Consider the following 22,392-nt stretch of genomic DNA (forward strand, 5'->3'; position numbering starts at 1 on the left):
GAGGACAGTCTCAGAGACCTCTGGGACAACATTAAACACACCAACATTCGAATTATAGGGGTCCCAGAAGAAGAGAAAAAGAAAGGGACTGAGAAAATATTTGAAGAGATGATAGTTGAAAACTTCCCTAATATGGGAAAGGAAATACTTAAACAAGTCCAGGTAGCACAGAGAGTCCCATACAGGATAAATCCAAGAAGAAACATGCCAAGACACATATTAATCAAACTTTCAAAAATTAAATACACAGAACAAATATTAAAAGCAGCAAGGGAAAAACAACAAATAATATACAAAGGAATCCCCATAAGGTAACAGCTGATCTTTCAGCAGAAACTCTGCAAGACAGAAGGGAGTGAAAGGACATATTTAAAGTGATGAAAGGGAAAAACCAACAACCAAGATTACTCTACCCAGCAAGGACCTCATTCAGATTCGATGGAGAAATTAAAACCTTTACAGACAAGCAAAAGCTAAGAGAATTCAGCACTACCAAACCAGCTTTACCACAAATGCTACAGGAACTTCTCTAGGCAGGTAACCAAGAGAAGGAAAAGACCTACAATAACAAACCCAAAACAATTCAGAAAATGGTAATAGTAACATACATATCAATAATTACCTTAAATGTAAATGGATTAAATGCTCCAACCAAGACACAGACTGGCTGAATGGATACAAAAACAAGACCCGTACATATGAAAGAGACCCACTTCAGGCCTAGGGACACATTCAGACTGAAAGTGAGGGGACAGAAAAAGATATTCCATGCAAGTGGAAATCAAAAGAAGCTGGAGTAGCAATTCTCATATCAGACAATATAGACTTTAAAATAAAGACTATTACAAGAGACAAAAAAGGCCACTACATCATGATCAAGGGATCAATCCAAGAAGAAGATATAACAATTGTAAATATTTATGCAACCAACATAGGAGCACCTCAATACATAACGCAAGTGCTAACAGCCATAAAAGCAGAAATCAACAATAACACAATCACAGTAGGGGACTTTAACACCCCACTTTCACCAATGGACAGATCATCCCAAATGAAAATAAATAAGGAAAAACAAGCTTTAAATGACACATTAAACAAGATGGACTTAACTGATATTAGTAGGACATTCTATCCAAAAACAACAGAATGCACTTTCTATTACTTTTTTCTTTTTAACATCTTTATTGGAGTATAATTGCTTTACAATGGTGTGTCAGTTTCTGCTTTATAACAAAGTGAATCAGCTATACATATACATATATCCTCATATCTCCTCCCCCTTGAGTCTCCCTCCCACCCTCCCTATCCCACCCCTGTGCTCACAAAGCACCGAGCTGATCTCCCTGTGCTATGCAGCTGCTTCCCACTAGCTATCTATCTTACATTTGTTAGTGTATGTAAGTCCATGCCACTCTCTCACTTCATCCCAGCTTACCCTTCCTCCTCCCCGTGTGCTCCATTCTCTACACAGAATACACTTTCTTCTCAAGTGCTCATGGAACTTCTCCAGGATACATCATATCTTGGGTCACAAATCAAGCGTTGGTAAATTTAATAAAATTGAAATCATATGAAGAATCTTTTCTGACCACAATGCTATGAGACTAGATAGCAATTACAGGAAAAAAATCTGTAAAAAATACAAACACATGGAGGCTAAACAGTATACTACTAAATAACCAAGAGATCACTGAAGAAATCAAAGAGGAAATCAAAACATACCTAGAAACAAATGACAATGGAGACACGACGACCCAAAACCTATGGGATGCAGCAAAAGCAGTTCTAAGAGGGAACTTTATAGCAATACAATCCTACCTCAGGAAACAAGAAACAACTCAAATAAATAACCTAACCTTACATCTAAAGCAATAAGAGAAAGAAGAATAAAAAACCCCAAAGTTAGCAGAAGGAAAGAAATCATAATGATCAGATCAGAAATAAATGAAAAGAAGGAAACAATAACAAAGATCAATAAAACTAAAAGCTGGCTCTTTGAGAAGATAAACAAAATTGCTAAACCATTAGCCAGACTCATCAAGAAAAAAAGGGAGAAGACTCAAATCAACAGAATTAGAAATGAAAAAGGAGAAGTAACAACTGACACTGCAGAAATACAAAGGATCATGAGAGATTACTACAAGCAACTATATGCCAATAAAATAGACAACCTGGAAGAAATGGACAACTTCTTAGAAAGGCACAACCTTCCGAGACTGAACCAAGAAAAAATAGAAAATATAAACAGACCAATAACTGCAATTGAGACTGTGATTGAAAATCTTCCAACAAACAAAAGCCCAGGAACAGATGGCTTCATAGGTGAATTCTATCAAACATTTAGAGAAGAGCTAACACCTATCCTTCTCAAACTCTTCCAAAATATAGCAGAGGGAGGAACACTCCCAAACTCATTCTACGAGGCCACCATCACCCTGATACCAAAATCAGGCAAAGATGTCACAAAGAAAGAAAACTACAGGCCAATATCACTGATGAACATAGATGCAAAAATCCTCAACAAAATACTAGCAAACAGAATCTAACAGCAGATTAAAAGGATCATACACCATGATCAAGGGGGGTTTATCCCAGGAATGCAAGGATTCTTCAATATATGCAAATCAATCATGTGATAAACCATATTAACAAACTGAAGGAGAAACACCATATGATCAACTCAATAGATGCAGAGGAAGCTTTCGACAAAATTCAACACCCATTTATGATAAAAACCCTCCAGAAAGTAGGCACAGAGGGAACTTACCTCAATATAATAAAGGCCATATATGACAAATGCACAGCTAACACTGTTCTCAATGGTGAAAAACTCAATGGTGAAAAACTGAAAGCATTTCCACTAAGATCAGGAACAAGACAAGGTTGTCCTCTCTCACCACTACTATTCAACATAGTTTCGGAAGTTTTAGGAACAGCAATCAGAGACGAGAAAGAATAAAAGGAATCCACGTCAGAAAAGAAGAAGTAAAGCTGTCACTGTTTGCAGATAACATGGTACTATACATAGAGAATCCTAAAGATGCTACCGGAAAACTACTAGAGCTAATCAATGGATTTGGTAAAGTAGCAGGATACAAAATTAAGGCACAGAAATCTCTTGCATTTCTATACACTAATGATGAAAAATCTGAAGGAAAAATTAAGGAAACACTCCCATTTACCACTGCAACGAAATGAATAAAATACCTAGGAATAAACCTACCTAAGGAGACCATAGACCTGTATGCAGAAAAATACAGAACACTGATGAAAGAAATTAAAGATGATACAAACAGATGGAGAGGTATACCATGTTCTTGGATTGGAAGAATCAACATTGTGAAAATGACTATACTACCCAAAGCAATCTACAGATTCAATATGATCCCTATCAAACTATCAATGGCATTTCTCATAGAACTAGAACAAAAAATTTCACAATTTGTATGGAAACACAAAAGACCCCGAGCAGCCAAAGCAATCTTGAGAAAGAAAAACGGAGCTGGAGGAATCAGGCTCCTGGACTTCCGACTATACTACAAAGCTACAGTAATCAAGACAGTATGGTACTGTCTTTTAAATGATAGTCTGTGAAACAGGACAGAAAGCCCAGAGATAAACCCACACACATATGGTCACCTTATTTTTGATAAAGGAGGCAAGAATATACAATGGAGAAAAGACAGCTTCTTTAATAAGCGATGCTGGGAAAACTGGACAGCTACATGTAAAAGAATGAAATTAGAACACTCCCTAACACCATACACAAAAATAAACTCAAAATGGATTCAAGACCTAAGTGTAAGGCCAGACACTATAAAACTCTTAGAGGAAAACATAGGCAGAACACTCTATGGCATAAATCACAGCAAGATCCTTTTTGACCCACCTCCTTGAGAAATGTAAATAAAAACAAAAATAAACAAATGGGACCTAATGAAACTGAAAAGCTCTTGCACAGCAAAGGAAACCATAAACAAGACAAAAAGACAACCCTTAGAATGGGAAAAAATATTTGCAGATGAAGCGACTGTCAAAGGATTAATCTCTAAAATATACAAGCAGCTCAATATCAAAAGAAAAACAACCCAATCCAAAATATGGGCAGAAGACCCAAATAGACAGTTCTCCAAAGAAGATATACTGATTGCCAACAAACACATGAAAGAATGGTCAACATTACTAATCATTAAAGAAATGCAAATCAAAACTATAATGAGGTATCACCTCACACCAGTCAGAATGGCCATCATCAAAAAGTCTTCAAACAATAAATGCTGGAGAGGATGTGGAGAAAAGGGAACCCTCTTGCACTGTTGGTGGGAATGTAAACTGATACAGCCACTATGGAGAACAGTATGGAGGTTCCTTAGAAAACTAAAAATAGAACTACCATATGACCCAGCAATCCCACTACTGGGCACATACTCCGAGAAAACCATAATTCAAAAAGAGTCATGTACCACAATGTTCACTGCAGCACTATTTACAATAGCCAGGACATGGAAGCAACCTAAGTGTCCATCGACAGATGAATGGATAAAGAAGATGTGGCACATATATACAATGGAATATTACTCAGCCATAAAAAGAAACGAAATTGAGTTATTTTTAGTGAGGTGGATGGACCTAGAGTCTGTCATACAGAGTGAAGTAAGTCAGAAAGAGAAAAACAAATACCGTATGCTAGCACATATATACTGAATCTAAAAAAAAAAAAAAAAAAAGTTCTGAAGAACCTAGGGGCAGGACAGGAATAAAGATGCAGACATAGAGAATAGCTTGAGGACATGGTGGGGGAAGGGTAAGCTGGGACAACGTGAGAGAGTGGCATGGACATATATACACTACCAAATGTAAAATAGATAGCTAGTGGAAGCAGCTGCATAGCACAGGGAGATCAGCTTCGTGCTTTGTGACCACCTAGAGGGGTGGAATAGGGAGGGTTGGAGGGATACGCAAGAGGGAGGAGATATGGTGATATATGTATATGTATAGCTGATTCACTTTGTTATAAAGCAGAAACTAACACACCATTGTAAAGCAATTATACTCCAATAAAGATGTTAAAAAAAAAAAAAAGGATGAGTGGAGTTTAAACCTAAAAACTTCTGGGAAGGTGCCCTATTAAGCCATTCTTTAAATAATAGTAACGATGTATTGTATTCGTTTTCCAGAATGTTCTTTAATGCAAAAGTTTGATAGTGGTTGGACTGTCTCAGAATATTGAGCACCTGGCTGGGGCAGCTTTGAATAGTCTCGAAAGGTGCCAACGTGGGATGAGTTTTCCAGGGGTATTGGAAAGAGATCCTATTAAATGCAACACTTATTGCCCACCTACTTTGTGCCAGGTTCTATGCTGTATATTATCCACGTGAATTATCAAAATATCCCCATGAAGAATGTAGCACAATCAGCCCCAGTTACTGATGCGGAAAGTGAGGCTCAGATATTAAGGGTCCACAGCTAGGTCCATAGCTAGGACTGGTGGATCTTGGATTTGAAGCCAAATTTCAAGATCCTAAAACTGTGCCTGGCACATAGTAGGCACTCAATAAATGTATGTCAGATCATTCTAAGCCCAAGATTCCTTCCCCAGCACCAGGGAAAAAGAGAAGAGGGTGGTGCTGAAGAGAAACTCTGCCAAAGGTCAACACTTGGGCGGGATTTTGGTGGCCTCCCCAAATCCCCAATTTAAGCAACACTGTTTGAGGCTATAGGAAGCTCAGCCTTAATCATTGCTTTGTCAGCTTCATGCATTATGGGTCCTTTGTGAAACAGAAATAGAGAACAGAGTTTCTCTCAGACACTCAAGTATCATTGAGATTCAGACACGCCCTTTTTTACTGAGTGCAGATTTAACTTCTGTGGTTCCCTGATGCAGGCAGAAATTGAGCCAGAGCAAACGGGAGGCTTTCTTTCCAAAGGTCTGCCCAAATGGTGATCTGCCATCAGAGCCTTTGCAACAGATTTCTGATGGGCGGTTGATGAAATTAATCAAGGGTAACCTGCAAAGTTGATGCTCTTGGGAATGACTCTTTGTTTGGCCTTTTAGGTTGGTATTTGTCAGAAACCCCAGCCGCTCCATTAAATCATTTTTGTCATTTAAAAAAGAAAAAAAAAATATATATATACATTACCTGAAAAGACAGAAAATACATATATATGTCTTTATCTCTATAACCATTTGAGAAATAAATCTAACAAAAGGTAGGAATATATGACATGCCAGGAGAAAATTATAAAACTTTTATTAAACTCATTAAAGAGGACCTAAATAAATTGGTAATTCACTGTTACATTGTGTACGTATGTACGTATATGTATATAATGTGTGTGTATGTCTGAAAAATATATATATACAAGCCCAGACCAAGGTCTACTAGTAAAAACACCGAAACCTTCAGATGTGTTACCTTCAGGTAGTGGGATTGTAGATCTTTGTTTCTGAATTTTTTAGTCTGTTTTAATTTTTTTTACCGTAAACCATATGCAGTATTGTTTACGTGTTATAAAAATTTTACATTAACTGTGTCATACTGTAAATGTCATTTTAAAAATTAGTTAAGAGACTTTGTTTCCTAGAGAAAGTACTTTCTCATTTTTCTACTGTGAGTTTACATTACTTATACAAGTAAAATCACAAGAACTTTTCTCTTTTCTTCTTTTTCTAAGTTCCATGTCTTTACCTTCTTCATCAAGGCTGCTAAAACTTTGCCCTTCGGTCAGCAAATCACGCTTTTCATCCTTCCATTCCTGGCTAATTGAGGACACAATCTCCTGTGAGGTTGCCTTCAGGGCAGCAATGGAGTTGCACCGTTTTTTAGAAGGTGAGGCCTTCAAAGCTAGAAGAAGGAAAAGGAGAGACAATTACAGTTATTGTAAAGCCGCATGAATATATTATTTATTAAATTAAAATTTTACTCATGATTTATTAAGATTTTAGTCATTATTTCAGTAGGATGCAATATGCTTTGTTTTATATACATGAGGAAAGGGAGATGATATTATGTTTTGGCAATTTTATTTGTCCAAAATGATTTGACTTAAATCAGAATAGCTTAGAATAAATTTGGATTGATATATCTCTCCAGATGTTGAAATATAGTCTTATTTGAGGTGAAATTCAAATGCTGCTGAAGAATTATATTTCCTCCTCCAAGCAATGTTTTTCTAGGGCTGGGAAGAGGCTGAGTGGGTCGATAAGCACAGATGGTAAAGTAAGGAGAATTCTCATGACCCCAGTTTTACTACCTTGGGACTGGGAATTTCTAAACATGCCAATGTTTAATCTTTAATACTCATGTTACCCAATTTAACCAAGTTACTTCTGGTTGCTTTTTTCTTTCAGTGACTTTCCACTGAAATTTCCTGCCTTTGGGTCTTTTCTAGGTCATGGTTACTCCAGATGTATAATTCACTCCTGATTTTTGTCCAGACGGCATTGTATAACTTCTGAAGTGTGTTGGGAACCTGAACCAAGGCAAGTGTACTTCACCATCAATCACGCTCACTGAAGGCTGGGACTTTACTTCTGATATGTCAGTGGGAGCTGCTTCAGCTGCAGCCAGACCATCCCCATGTATATTTTCTCCATGCTGCAATCATTCTTCTTGCTCAACACTGTTGGAGAATTTTCTTGGAGGGGAGACGGAGAGGGAGGTTGAGACCTCTTTACGCTTTCCCCTGAACTTGGTGTTAGCAGTGTCTCTCTTCCTTTGGAGGTTTGCACATAGGGATAACCTGACAGCAGATGCATTACAGTGATTGTGTTCAGCCTTGGGAATCTCAGAGCTTAGATTACACGGCTCATCAGGGGCATCCCATCAGCAGCTTGCAAAAACTTAATTGGAGAAGGACTTTGGGACACACAAATGAGGAAAGAATAGAGGGCAATCTCTCCACTTAAAGAGAAGGGAAGGTTTATGTGTCCCGTGAGCAGTCTTATAAGCATAATAACATAATTGTAATCAATAACATTTTAGAAGCCTTGAGAATTTGGAAGCCAGCAGCCACATTCCTTATCTCAAACTATCCAGGTGGTCATCTGAGGGAGGTAGGCTCTTTTACAGGTCCAGAAACTGAGAGCAGAGAAACTGTGACCTGCTCAAGGTCACAGAGCTAGAAACCATGAAATCCCAGGTGTCTTTGTTTGACGTTGCCTAACTGGTGGTTCATTTCCTAGCTCTGTGGCATCCTATTTTCTGGTTAAGGTGAGGGAGGAATAAGATAAAACTAGAGTTTGTTTTTCTTTGAGGGGAGGAGACTTGGAATGTTTAAAAACGGATCAAATGGATTTTAGTGGCAAATAAGTGGACCAAATGTGTCATTTTTTAAACTCCTCATCTCATCAAAACAGTGGTCACACTTGCTTTACAGGTGTGAAGCAATTATCCATACGCTGGCTTTGGCTTTAATATTCTATCTGCTAGCTTTCATAAACTCTCAACTCTCACCTTTCAATCTAGTACAGGTTTGAATCTAGTACTTGAACAACACAGGTTTGAACTGTGTGGGCCCACTCATATATGGATTTTTTTCAATACCAAATGCTATAGTCCCACATGATCTGGGGTTGGTTGAATCCTTGGATGCTGAGAAAGCACACATGTGCACGGCCGACTCTAAGTTACATGTGAACTTTCCATTGTGTTGGGCTTTGGCACTCCTAATGCCCCTGTGATGTTCAAGGGTCAACTGTGTTTTAAAATTTCTAACTCAGAGGATCTCAAATGTGGTTCAGGGACTGCTAGGGATCCCTGAAATTCTCCTCGAAGGTCTGTGATGTTAAAATTATTTTCTTAACAGTATTAAGAAGTTATTTATCTTCCTCACTCCCATTCTTTCCTGAGTTTTCTAGATGCTACATGAGCTGTGGTATCACCACAGAGACTGAATTCAGAAGCATACAAGAGAGTCTGGATGTCTTCTATTAAGCCAGAATTAGGGATCTGAAAAAATACAAAATAATGCCACTTTTCCCAAGCAATTATTTGTTTTGGAAAACATAATTATTTTTCATAACTACTTTGTTAGAAATTTTTTACTTTTTTGCTAATATTGACGTATGTTAACATGCAATTTTTTTTATTGTTACCTTGTAAGAATATTTAAAATTTTCCTCAATTTAAAATTCTAATAGGTTAAATACAGACAGCTATAATCCACATAAATAAAAGCTCTTTGGGGTCCTCAGTCATTTTTAAGAGTGTAAAGTGGCGCTGAGACCAAAAGGTTTGAGAACTGCGTAGTTCTTAGGTCAGTGCTAATTCTCTAAACTGAGAAGCAACCAGGATCAGAAGAATGTTGGCAGCATCATGGAAGAGTGAATGAGGGGAAGATGCTCAGACAACTGTCTGTACTTGTTGTGGCTTATCATGGACCAAAGGCCAAGATCCCCCCAAAGAAATAGCTCTTTGCTCATTATCAGCATCACATACAATGAACAGCAGAGAAGACCCCAAAACAAACCCCTGCCAGGACCAGACTGCACCTAAAGAAAGCCTTTACTTTTGTCTTAAATGGTCAATCTTCCTTAAAGGAATTACCTGAGGCTCATTCAGTGGATAAGGACTTGAATCTTGCAGAAATCGAATACCTCAGGGACTTGTTTTTTTTCATATTTGGGGAGATCATTTATTTTCCAAACAACAATTTCATGGATTACAAATGTGAACTCAAGTTGTGACTTTTTTTTTTTTATACCAGAGATTGGGTTGTGGCAATTGGATTCAGTCGGTTTCAAAAGGTTTGACGTCAATCATTGGCATCAGGGTGTGTTTTCAACTCTGTAAAAATCTAATCATGTGCACCTATACCTTTCGTAAGGTTTGATAACTCTATCACTTGGAGGAAATGTGCGTGGTTTTTGGAGAATATATAAAACATCAAGCAAAGAGCCAAGCTCATTCTTCTCCAGAGCCTATAGCTGTTGTGTTTGGACTTGGCTGGGCTGTGGAGACTTTGGAAAGTTACTGCCACCAGGAGGTGAGCACCTAATCAGGGAATTGTTTTGACTGGAAAATCTCAAAGGATGGTTTGGGCTGCTGGTTACTTTCTTTTGTCCACAGAAACTCTTGGATTTGTCTTTGGCTAAATAACGGTGACAGGTATCGTGTGTCCATTTCCAGCTCTACATCCTGCTACTCAACTGCTCCCACCCTCGACTGCTTTTCGGCTCACCTATCTGCCATCCCCTGAACCTCCATGTTCATTCCTACCCCTGGGCCTTTGTACATGCTGCTCCTTCTACTTGAGATGCCCTTCTTGCCTCTCTTCCTAATAAACACTGGCTTATAGTTTCAGGACTTAATTTAAATATTCTTTTCTCTGTGAAGCTCTCTTTGGGAAGATTGGTTTTATCTCTCTTTGTGTACCTACAGTAGCCTATGCAAAAACTCTATTAACAGCTGCTTTATTACATTATAAATCTTTTACATGTCCCAATCCCTGACCCAAAACGGACCATGAAGTTACCGAGGGAATTTAATTTTTTTTTAAGAAAAGCTTTCTATATTATTAATGCTGAGCATAGTGTTAGGTACATAATAGGTGCTCAAATGTTGGTTGAAAGAATTAACTATTGTTCTGAAATTTTAGGACAGTTGATTTTTAATTAATTAATGTATCAGTACTATTCTGTTCCTTTCAGGAAACTAAGTTTTAGTACTCTAGACACATTATCTGGGTAGAGAATTTCAGTGAGGTTCCAACATTACGGTGACTAGTATTTGCAGAAAGAATTATAGGATTTTGCAAACATTATTACATTGACAGCATGACTCAATTCTGGGGTGGGATAACAGATTTAAGAAGGCTAAAAAAAATGATTTAAAAAAAGAAACTTGAAGACCAAGTACTGTTTTCTTGGGGGTAGGGGTGGGGAGGGGAAGTTTTCACATACAAAGAAAGTATGCCTGTCATTGAATGGCTGAATAGAACAGAGCCCCCTGCCAACCTGTGCTGCGAAAGTCTGAACAAGGAATAATCTTTGTTTTATTAAGCCACTGAGAATCCAGAGTTAATTTATTGCTGCAGTAAAACTTAGCTAACATGAGTAATAAACTATTTTTTTAAATAAAATCACAACAGAAGGGGTGTGTGAATGTGTGTGTATGTGCTTAGTGAAACATTTGGAAATTTAGATTCCCAAGTTTAAATTGTGACTTTCTCTGGGTAATGCATTTTCCTTACTGTCATTCAATCTGTATTTTTTTCCTCTGAACTTTCTACAATAAACATATATTACTTTCACAATCAGAAAAAAAAAAAAAAAGGAAAGTATGACTGTAGGAATTAAGGGCTTTAACTTAATCATAGTTGATAAAGGATCTGGAAGTTGTATTTTAAACTGTCAACTTTACTAATTAAATGGCTACCCTTTGAAAAGCTGGCAGTAGATGAAAAGTCCATTCATTCATTCAATTATTCATCAAATAATGATCGAGGGCCTACAATGTGCCAGGAAATGTGCTAGCTTCTGGGAATATATATGAGAACCACACACAGCCCCTACTTTTCAGGAACTCAAAGTCAAGTGGGGGAGACAGAACAACAGCTTACTATAGCAGAGTATGGTAACTGCTGTGAAGAAAGCATCATCTGAGCTGAGATGTGAAGGAAGACCAGGGGAAGGATGGAGATCACTATAGGCAAAGGGACAAGAACATGTACAGATGTGGAGGCAGCCTGGAATGTTAGGGGTAACTGCAGGGCACTCAGAGCTGCTGGAGGCTTGACGGTAGGGTAGAGCATGGAATGGGTGTGAGAAAAGTCACGGCTAGGGAAAGAGAGGCCACATCACACAGGAACTCAGAAGCGAAGTTAGGATTTTGCGTACTAGGAAATACACTGAAGTTTTTATTAAGAAAAAAAGTTTTTTTTAAGCATGGAAGGGTTTTAAATAGGAAATTAGCAAGAGGAGATTTAAACTGATGCCTCTGGCTGGGGTTGGGGGAGATTGGATTGGAAGGGGATATGACTGGAGGTAAGAGAGGAACATGAGGGCCACAACTTTATTTAAAAAAAAAAAAAAAAAAAAAAGCCCAAACCAAAACCATAAAAATCACAATGGCTGAATTAGGAGAGGTGCTATGGACGAAGGGCACGAACTCTTGATATTTCCAGGTGAGACTAGGTATTGGTAAGTGACTGCATGTGGGTGGTTAGGCTTTGACAAAGCTTGATGCCCGCATGTCTGGTTTGGGTAACTGAGTAAATTGTGGTGACCTTCAGGGAGGCATGGACTCAGGATGTGAGGCAGGTTCTTGACCAACCTGGGGGAATCCAGAAATTAGTCCTAATATTTGTGGACAACTGATTTTTCAACAAGGAACCCAGATAATTCAACGGGGGAAAGAAGAGACCATTCAAGAAATGGTGCTGGGGGCTTCCCTGGTGGTGCAGTGGTTGAGATGCAGGGGACACGGGTTCGTGCCCCAGTCCAGGAAGATCCCACATGCCGCGGAGCGGCTGGGCCCATGAGCCATGGCCGCTGAGCCTGTGCGTCTGGACCCTGTGCTCCGCAATGGGAGAGGCCACAACAGTGAGAGGCCCGCATACCCCAAAAAAAAAAAAAAAAAAAAAAAAGAAATGGTGCTGGGACAACTGGATATCCACATGCAAAAGAATGAATTTGGACCCTACCTCACACCATATACTATAAATTAAATCAATATTTGTAAATCATACACCTGATAACAGAAACATGTGTTGAGAATATATAAAGAACTCTTACAACTCAACAATAAAAAGACAATCTAATTAAAAATGGGCAAAGTATTTGAATAGACAGTTCTCCAGGGAAGATATAAAGGGTCAATAAGCACATAAAAAGATGTTCAACATCATTAGTCATTAGAAAAACACAAATCAGAACCACATTGAGATACTACTTTATACTCACTAGATGTCTAAAATGAGAAAGACACATAGTAACATACGTTGGTGAGGATGTGGAGAGATTGGATCCTTCATACATTGCTGGTGGGATTGCAAAATTGGGTAGCTACTTTGGAAAGGAGTCTGGCAGTTCCTCAAAATGTTAAATAGGGTTACCATCTGACCTAGTGTTTCCCCACCTGGGTATGTACCCAAGAGAAATGAAAACTTATGTCCACAGAAACCTTGTTCATGAATTTTCATAGCAGCATTATTCCTAATAGCCAGAAATGTAAACCACCCAAATATCCATCAACCAGTGAAAGGACGAACAATATGTGTTAAATCCATACAATGGAATATTATTCAGCAGTAAAAAGAATAAAGTACTACAAGATGGCTAAACCTTGAAGACATCATGTTAGGCGAAAAAAGCCAAACACAGAAGGCCACATACTGTATAATTCCATTTATATGACATATTCAGAATAGACAAATCCATAGAGACAGACAATAAATGAGTAGTTGCCAGCGGTTGGGAAGAGGAAGGAATGAAGAGTAACTGCTAATGGATATGGGGCTTCTTTTCAGGGTAATAAATATGTTCTAAAATTAGATAGTGGTAATGTTTGTACAACTTTGTGAATACACTAAGAATCACCAAATTGCACATTTTAGAAGGGTGAATTTCCTGGTATGTGAATTATACCTGAATAAAGATGCTATAAAAAGTAGACTAAGAAATCAAAATAGGAAAAAAATAGATTTGGCTACTTGAGAAGTAAAAGACCTGTTACATTAAAAACATGATAAACTATACAAACTGGAAAGGTTCACAACTCACACCATATTTCATGGAATTGAGGACGCCACTGACTGCACCATTAATTTATACACTACTAAGAAAGCAAAAACTCCCAACATGGGGAATCTCATGGAGGAGCCTCACTAAACCCTGGATCCCATGGGTTACATCCTCCATAAACCTACCAGGGGCCACAAGGAAACTCATGATTTTCAACCACGGCAAAGGGTAAAGAGAGGCAGAAAATCTTCCTTCAAAATTTGAACCAAGTTGGTATTCACACAGGATTGCAGGCTGAATAAATACTATGTTATGGTCCATCTTAGGCAGAAAAGACCTTAAACAGAAATTTTAATTGGTAGTGGTCTCAATTTGAGACCAATTTCAAGATACCACTGAGATAGTCAAATGTGAAACAAAAGTTTTTCTTAGAATGAAATAAGGTTAAAAAAAGAGATTGATATCTTTGACGTGTAGAGTTCATATAAATCATTTGGAAAAATAATAAACACTAATGTAAACGAGCAAATATTACAAAGCTCAATTCTCAAAGGAACTACAAATGGGCAATAAACATGAATAATGGTTGAACTTCACCAGTACTTAAGAAATACAAAATAAAACAACCAGATAACATCTTTTACTTATCCAAGTAGCACAATTTAAAAAGAATAATTCTGGCTAAAGGCTAGAAGAATACAGACTCCCGTGGAAGTCTAGAGTGGCATAATCATTCTGTGCAGTTATCTGCATTTTAAACCCTTAGTACTTTTTCTTGGAATCTATCCTAAAGAAATAGTCATAAGCTTGGACACCATATTTATCTAAAATCATGTTCACAAAAATACTCGTTAGAAAAAGGAGAAATAATGTAAATGTCCAAATGATAGAATCTTTAATAGATTATGGCATACCCATATAATTTTAATGTTGTAGTGTAATTTTAAATGGTTTCTTTGTACCATATACAGTGATATGGGAAACTATTCATATTATAATATGTGAAAAATAGAGGACATATACATAAAATTGTACACCACTATGCTACCAGTTTTATATAAATATACAAAGGACAGAAATAAAGATGGTAGGAAGTATGTGAAAATATTAATAGTGGAGGATCTGAATAGACATTTTTCCAGTGATGACACAGAGGTGCCAACAGAAATGGCTGTTATCAGAAAGATGACAAATAATAACTGTTGGTGAAGATGTTGAGAAAAGGGAACGCTTAGGCACTGTTGGTGGGAAGGTAAATTGACCAGCCACTATGGAAAACGGTATGGAGATTCCTCAAAAAGCTAAAAATAGAACTACCATATGATCCAGCAATTCCATTGCTGGATACTTATCCAAAGGAAACAAAACATTAAATAGAAAAGATACACGCATGCCTATGTTCACTGTAGCATTATTTACAACAGCCAAGATATGTGAGCAACCTATGTGCTCACCCATCAATAGATGAATAGATAAAGAAGATCACACACACTGGAATGTTACTCAGCCATAAAAAAGAATGAAATCTTGCTATTTGTGACCTCATGGATGGACCTACAGGGTATTATGCTAAATGAAATAAGTCAGACAAAGAAAGATAAATACTGTATGATTTCACTTACATGTGAAATCTAAAAGACAAAACAAACGTAAGAAAACAGAAACAGAATTATAGATACAGAGAACAAATAGGTAGCTGCTGGGCAGATGGTGGTGGGAGAAATAGGTGAGGGAGATTAAGAGGTACAAACTTCTAGTTGCAAAATAAATGAGTCATGAGTATGAAATGTACAGTGTAGGGAGTAGCCAATAATTATGTGATATCTTTGTATGGTGACGCATCATAAGTAGACTTATCGTGGTGATCAGTTTGAAATGTATAAAAATATCAAATCACTCTGTTGCATAACAGGAACTAACACAGTGTTGTAGATCGATTATACTTCAAAACTAAACACACTCATAGAAAAAGAGATCAGACTTGTGGCTACCAGAGGCTGGGGGTGGGCGGTGGAGGGGGAATTGGACGAAGGTGGTCAAAAGGTACAAACTTCCAGTTACAAGATAAATAAGCACTAGGGATGTGATGTACAACATGGTGAATATAACGAACACTTCTGCATGTTATAAAGGAAAGTTGTTGGGAGAGTAAATCCTAAGAGTTCTCATCACAAGGAAAAACTTTTTTCTATTTCTTTAATGTTGTATCTATGTGAGATGATGGCTGTCATTAAACTTATTATGCTCATCATTTCATGATGTATGTAAGTCAAACCATTAGGCTGCACACCTTAAACTTATACAGTGCTGTATCGCAATTATATCTCAATAAAACTGGAAGAAAAAATATTTATAGTGGATATTTCTGGGTTGTGAGATATCAACTAATCTTTATGGTTTTCTTTGTATTTTCCAATATTTTTACATCGAAACGGTTTTACTCTCACAAAAATTAACTCAACATGGATTAAAGACTTAAACATAAGACCTGAAACTGTAAAACTCCTGAAAGAAAACATAGGGAAAAGTTCCTCAACAATGATCTTAGCAATGACTTTTTGCATATTACACCAAAAGCACAAGCAACAAAAGCAAAATAAACAAGTGGGACTACATCAAACTAAAAAACATCTGCATAGCAAAAGAAACAATCAATAAAATAAAGAGGCAGCCTACAGAATGTGAGAAAATATTTGCAAACCATATATCAGATAAGGGGTTAATATTCACAATATATAAAGAACTCATAAAACTCAATAGTAACAAAAGCAAATAATCTGATTAAAAATTGGGCAAAGGACCTGAAGAGACATTTTTCAAAGAAGACATACAGATGGCCAACAGATACGTGAAAAGATGCTTAACATAACTAATCATTAGGGAAATGCAAATCAAAACCACAATGAGCTATCACCTCATACCTGTCAGAATGGCTATTATCAAAAAGACAAAAAATAACAAATGTTGGTGAGGATGTGAAGAAAAGGTAGTCCTAGTACACTCTTGGTGGAAATGTAAATTAGTGCAGCCACTATGGAAAACAGTATGGAGTTTCCTCAAAAAATTAAAAAGAGAACTACCATATGACTAGCAATCCCACTTCTAGGTATGTATCTGAAGGAAATGAAGTCACTATCTTGAAGAGATATCTGCTTTTCCATGTTCACTGAGGCATTATTCACAACAGCCAAGACATGGAAACAACCTAAGCGTCCACTGACAGATGAATGGATAGAAAAAAATAAGGAAATCCCACCACTTGTGACAATATAGATGGACCGTGACAACATTATGCTAAGTGAAATAAACCAGAAAGAGAAAGACAAATACTGTATGATCTCACTTACATGTGCTAAAAAATTGAACTCATAGACATAGAGAGTAGAAGAATTGTTACTTGAGGCTGACGGGTGGGTGAAATGGGGAGACATTGGTCGAAGGGTACCAACTTCCAGTTATAAGATGAATAAGTTCTTGAAATCTAATATACAGCATGGAGACTATAGTTAATAATTCTGTCTTACACACTGGAAAGTTGCTAAGAGGGTAGATCTTAAATGTTCTCACCACACAAACACATACACACACACACAATTTGTAATTATGTGAGATGATGAAAGTCTTAAGTAACCTAATTGTGATAATCATTTTGCAATATATATGTGCATCAAATCATCACATTGTACACCTTAAACTTACATAATGTTATATGTCAATTATATCTCAATAAAGCTGGGAAAAAAAGCCTTAAAAAAGAAATTGTTTTACTTTCATTAACAAAAAACTCCAATAAATATTATAAGAAAAAAATCTGTCTTATATAAATACAAAATATGAACATTCTACTCTTTCAGTTTTTTTTGTGTGGCTAAATTGTTATGAAATTGGACCACAAAATACCTAAATGATAAAATAACATAAGTAACAACAGGGTTACTCTTTCCTTTTCACATAGTTAAAAAATTTTCTACATGAATAATACACATCCATTATGGAAAAATTGATAAATATTGATGTAAAGAAAAAGAAAATGCCACACAATCTCATGGTTCGGAATAACCATTGTTAACTTTGGGTTTAGTTTGCTCTTCTTTTTTTATGTCCTTATGATTTAAAGTTAGGGTATTGATTTGAGCTCTTTCTTCTTTTTTAATGTAGGCATTTATAGCTATAAATTTCCCTCTGAGCACTGACTCTGCAGCATCCTCTAAGTTTTAGGAATGTGTATTTTCATTTCCATTCATCTCTAAGTTTTTCCTAATTTCACTGTGTTTTCTTCTTTTACCCATTGGTAGTTTGAGAGTGTGTTGTTTAATTTTCACATATTTGTGAGTTTTCCAGTTTTCACTCTATTGATTCATTCCATTGTGATTGGAAAAGACACTTTGTGTGATTTCAATCTTTTAAAATCTATTGAAATGTGTTTTGAGGACTAACATATGGTCTATTCTGGAGAACACTCCATGAGAATAACTACTGTTAACATTTTTATATATCCCATAAGAATTTTGTTGTGCATTTAGGTATGCAGACCAATAACTATATATATGTGAATGAAGCTAGCTATATGTACCTTTAATACATCATTTTTTATTTGTTGCATATTATTCCATTATTTAACTGTATCATAACATATTTAACCAATATATTATAGGGTTGGATTTTAGGCAGTTTATAATTTTTTCCAGCACAAAATTAGACTTTAATGATTACAGCATCAATAAATACCTGGCTAGGGTACTTAACCATAATTACTAAGTGATTACCACTTTTGGGAGATAAATAGTCCCAACTCTTCCAATAAAAATCTTACAAAGTGAAGTCAGCCAGTAAGTGCTAAAGGTAAAAAAAAGAAATTCATAAAAATCTTACAAATTGAAGTCAGCCAGTAAGTGCTAAAGGTAAAAAAAAGAAATTCATAAAAATCTTACCTTGAATTTTCTTGAAAACTCTGGAATTCATAAACTTTAGAAATCTGTCTGCATAAAAGCTTGGTCTATGAACCGAAACAGTGTCCTGAAAAGACAAATCAGGTACCAGAGGTTTATCTCTCAGTTTGTTTCAAGCTAGAGGAAAGCTCTATGCAGTTGGCTCTCTGTTAGCCAATGTCCTTAACCAGAAGGTGTGGGTGTTGGGAGCCAAAAAAGAGAGATGCCCACGTGCTGTGTGCCCAGGAGCTAGGGTGGGGCAGGAAGCACAAGGCTCAATCTGAGCAGAGGTTCCAGATACTCATGGTGAAACAGAGCATTAAGGGGGCAGGGGTGAGATAGCAAAGACTCTGCTTCATAAACCCAAACAGCTGATCCTTGTTCCACTGTGCACCATGAGGGGCTTTTAAATTCCATTTTTTAACATGGAAGCCAGTGTCTCAAGTGTCATCTGGAATAAAGACATATCACTTTCAGTCAGGGACAAAAACTGGGGACATAAAGGAGCAAAACAGCCCTAAAGTAAGAGTGAGATAGAGGGCAAAAAAAAAAAGTTTGCTGGTTTCACTTCCCAATAATAAGGTATGTAGACACCGGGAAGACTCCTAGGAGACAAGGCTGACTGATGACCCCTGTTATGTTCAATTTATCTACTAATTAGATAGAGTTGAATTGAATTAAATTGTTAATTCTCTCATGCTTGGTAAGAGTCTTAAGGACTGAGGGGGCATTTTATTACAAGTCCAGGAAAGAAGATGGATGAAGGAGCTAATTCTATATGTTTATTCAGTAGTCATTTATTAACTATCCAAGATACACATTCCTAAAAATAGTAAATTTGCTTATTTAGTGCTCCATTTTGATTTCAGGTTCATGGCGTCCAACAGGGAAACTTCTAAAAATTTACGTTTAGATACTATAAAGTGTCTATGATGGGTTTAGAAGAAAAAACACACACTGGACCAGAATCCAGAGACCCGGTTCTGGTGTTAGCTCTAATTTTAAAAAGCTGTGTGGTTCTGGGTAAAGACACTATCTCAGTGCCTCAGTCTTTTCATCTGTGAAACTGGGTGTTACATGAGGCATAAGGTAATTCTGTAATGATTGAGTTACGAAGGACACAGTATGGAGAAACCCTCTTTGCCAAGTTAAAATGGTCCCCTAGACTATCAGTGATGCTGCAGATGTGGTGGAAAATTTCCCACTGGTTTGACATGCACTCTCCCCAGTATTCAGTCAGCTCCTGTTGGAAGTGGACACAAATTCACAAGTACCATCATTTAAAAATAAGTAGGATGCAAGATGGTTAAGATTCTTGTTTTCCAAGAGAAGTTAGATTGTGATTCTCCTTGGTATGAAGAAACAGTGTTTAAAGAACAGGCACTTTTGTAAAAAGACAAAAATAGTCTTGCGCTTCCCTGGTGGCGCAGTGGTTGAGAGTCCGCCTACCAATGCAGGGGACACGAGTTCGTGCCCCGGTCTGGGAAGATCCCACATGCCGCGGAGCGGCTGGGCCCGTGAGCCATGGCCACTGAGCCTGCGCGTCCGGTACCTGTGCTCCACGATGGGAGAGGCCACAACAGTGAGAGGCCTGCTTACCACAAAATAAGAAAAAAAAAAAGTCTTAATTATTGCTTATAATTACACAAATATATAATCAGCATCTGATTATATATTTGTGTAATTAAAAAAAGACACCACAAAACAGAAGATATAACTTATTTAGACAAAAGTAGGGGCTCCTTGGAAGCATCTGACCAATAGAGGACTAGGCCATTCAGAGCACAAATTTCATTTGGTAACAGGGAATTGAAATTGTGTCAATAAACAGAAGGAGAATGAAACAGAGGGTGTTTACTCTCTTTCCCTTCCATGTTCGAGGCATTCATGTAGTTGCTACTTTTCTCAGCTAGAAGGAAAAAAAATTAACCTACCATCTTGGCCTTTTCATAAAAAGAATCTTTGATTTGAATAATAAGCCCAAGTTCGATTCTCAGAAACAAACTTGTGAACCTGTTGTTTAAAAGTGCATTCTGTCGAAGGTCATTCCTTAGCCTGTGGGCAAAATGCAGATCTTTCATGCTGAAAGGTTATTCCCAGTCTTCCACAGAACTGAGGAAGTGGGTGTTCTTTTCCAAAAAAGGAGAAGAATAGCATCTATAATTTATCTTTGCTTCAAAGGAAAGCATCTGCTAACGTCTTAAAAAAATGTGTGAGCAAATCTTTGACCAATATATTCTCTGGAAGTGTCACTTTGAGTTATTAACTGAGGGAGGCTGAGGCCATAAATGTTCTGTCAACAGCAGGAAGTTCAAATTTAACATCTAGATAGGAAGTCTCGTGTGCTTGTGTGTGTGCGTGCACGTGCATGTGCGTGTACAGAGACAGAGAGAGAGACAGAGGCTGCTCTTTGATAACCGATGGTTTTCTTCAGTCATGCCACTTCTGGGTCCAAAAGACATTCTCATGTCAGTCAGCCTTTGTCATGTATCAATCCAACACAACCGAAAAAGTTTTCCCTTCCTATGTCCTTATTATGTTAGGCATCTTGTTGAACACTAAGGGGCATTATTTAATTTAACCCTCACATCAGCCTACGAGGCAGGCGCGAGGTACTATTACTAGGCTTCTGCTACCTGGGAAACCAGGCTAAGAGACGACAAGCAAGCAATGTGTCTGGGACACATGGCTAGTAAAGTGGTTTGAACGCAGAGTTCAAGCCCAGGGCTGTTTACCATCAAAGTAGGGTTCAAATCCCTCTGAAGCTTGGTCTTGGGACAACTTGAGTTCAAGCGCCCTACTGGTCTTCCCAGTGTCTATGAAAAGTCTCCTCCTTTTTCTCACCATCTCATAATTGGGCCCTGCAGATTGCACATAAAAACGAGATCTCATTTTGTTTTCCTGGCCTCTACCTAGTCACAGGCTGGATGGCCTCTATTTGAAGAGCTATTCACATTTATGTTGTCTTTGTTCTTAGATTTGAACCAATCTGCTAGCCTGAGACTCTGAGTTTACAAAGATCTTTGTTTCCTTTCCTCTTCAAGTGACACGGCTTCCTAGACATACCTTGAAGTCTCTGAGAAATCAGAAAAATATACAGTTTAATAAGGATCATGATAAATCACTTACCCCATCATAAACAAGAGCTTTCCAGGAATGTTCCAACTTTTTCATTAACCTAAACATAAACGGACAGAAAAATAAAAATAAGAATGTAAAATCACTCCCATATGGTGAATTTTCAGAACCTTTCGTTGATTTATTTTGAAATAATAAAAGACTACTTCCCCAAATTTCTTACCTATATGATTGCAGAATATCAATAATGCCCATAAATAAAAGTAGCTTTTCTCCCTTATGGCTTTTAGCTGGAATGCCTCCCATTCTGTGAATAGAGCAAAAGAGAAAAAATTTATATGAATAGGAAGTTAAAAATCATTTCTAATAAATAGACTGTAAATGAAAATGGGTAGTCTCTAAGAATCCTGGACTCTCTCTCCCTTCATCTTTTTTTTTTTTTTGCTTCAGCTAAAGTCTTCCTGGGAATCCAGAATGACGTACCTCCCCTGAAGGAGAGTAACACCATAGCTGTCAATTCTGAAGAGCTGGATGGGAAGAATTCACTTAAAAAATCACTCCTACTTTAAAACCAAGAGCAAGAATTTTCAAGTATTTCAAAATACTGCTCATCAAAAATGCAACACTTTTATATACTTACCGTGAGATTTTTAAATAAACTATAGAACAGCACAAAGAAAAAATATATAAAGAATCCATTCC

The 22,392-nt window shown here is 37.3% G+C and overlaps 1 protein-coding gene across 4 annotated transcripts in view; it reads right to left on the reverse strand.

The window, feature by feature from the left end:
• The window catches only part of PIP5K1B (phosphatidylinositol-4-phosphate 5-kinase type 1 beta), a 324,986-nt gene that overhangs the window by 83,025 nt on the left and 219,569 nt on the right, over positions 1–22,392 (reverse strand). For all 4 annotated transcript variants that reach the window (XM_032635392.1, XM_032635395.1, XM_032635393.1 and 1 more), the window contains exons 9-12: positions 21,914–21,997; positions 21,742–21,790; positions 18,616–18,700; positions 6,690–6,845 (exon numbers count right to left, since the gene is read on the reverse strand). In XM_032635392.1, the coding sequence (XP_032491283.1) occupies positions 6,690–6,845; positions 18,616–18,700; positions 21,742–21,790; positions 21,914–21,997 (374 nt within the window). The remainder of the gene's footprint in view (positions 1–6,689; positions 6,846–18,615; positions 18,701–21,741; positions 21,791–21,913; positions 21,998–22,392) is intronic.

The sequence above is a fragment of the Phocoena sinus genome, chromosome 6 (genome assembly GCF_008692025.1).
Source record: "Phocoena sinus isolate mPhoSin1 chromosome 6, mPhoSin1.pri, whole genome shotgun sequence".
NCBI classification, from domain to species: Eukaryota; Metazoa; Chordata; class Mammalia; order Artiodactyla; family Phocoenidae; genus Phocoena; species Phocoena sinus.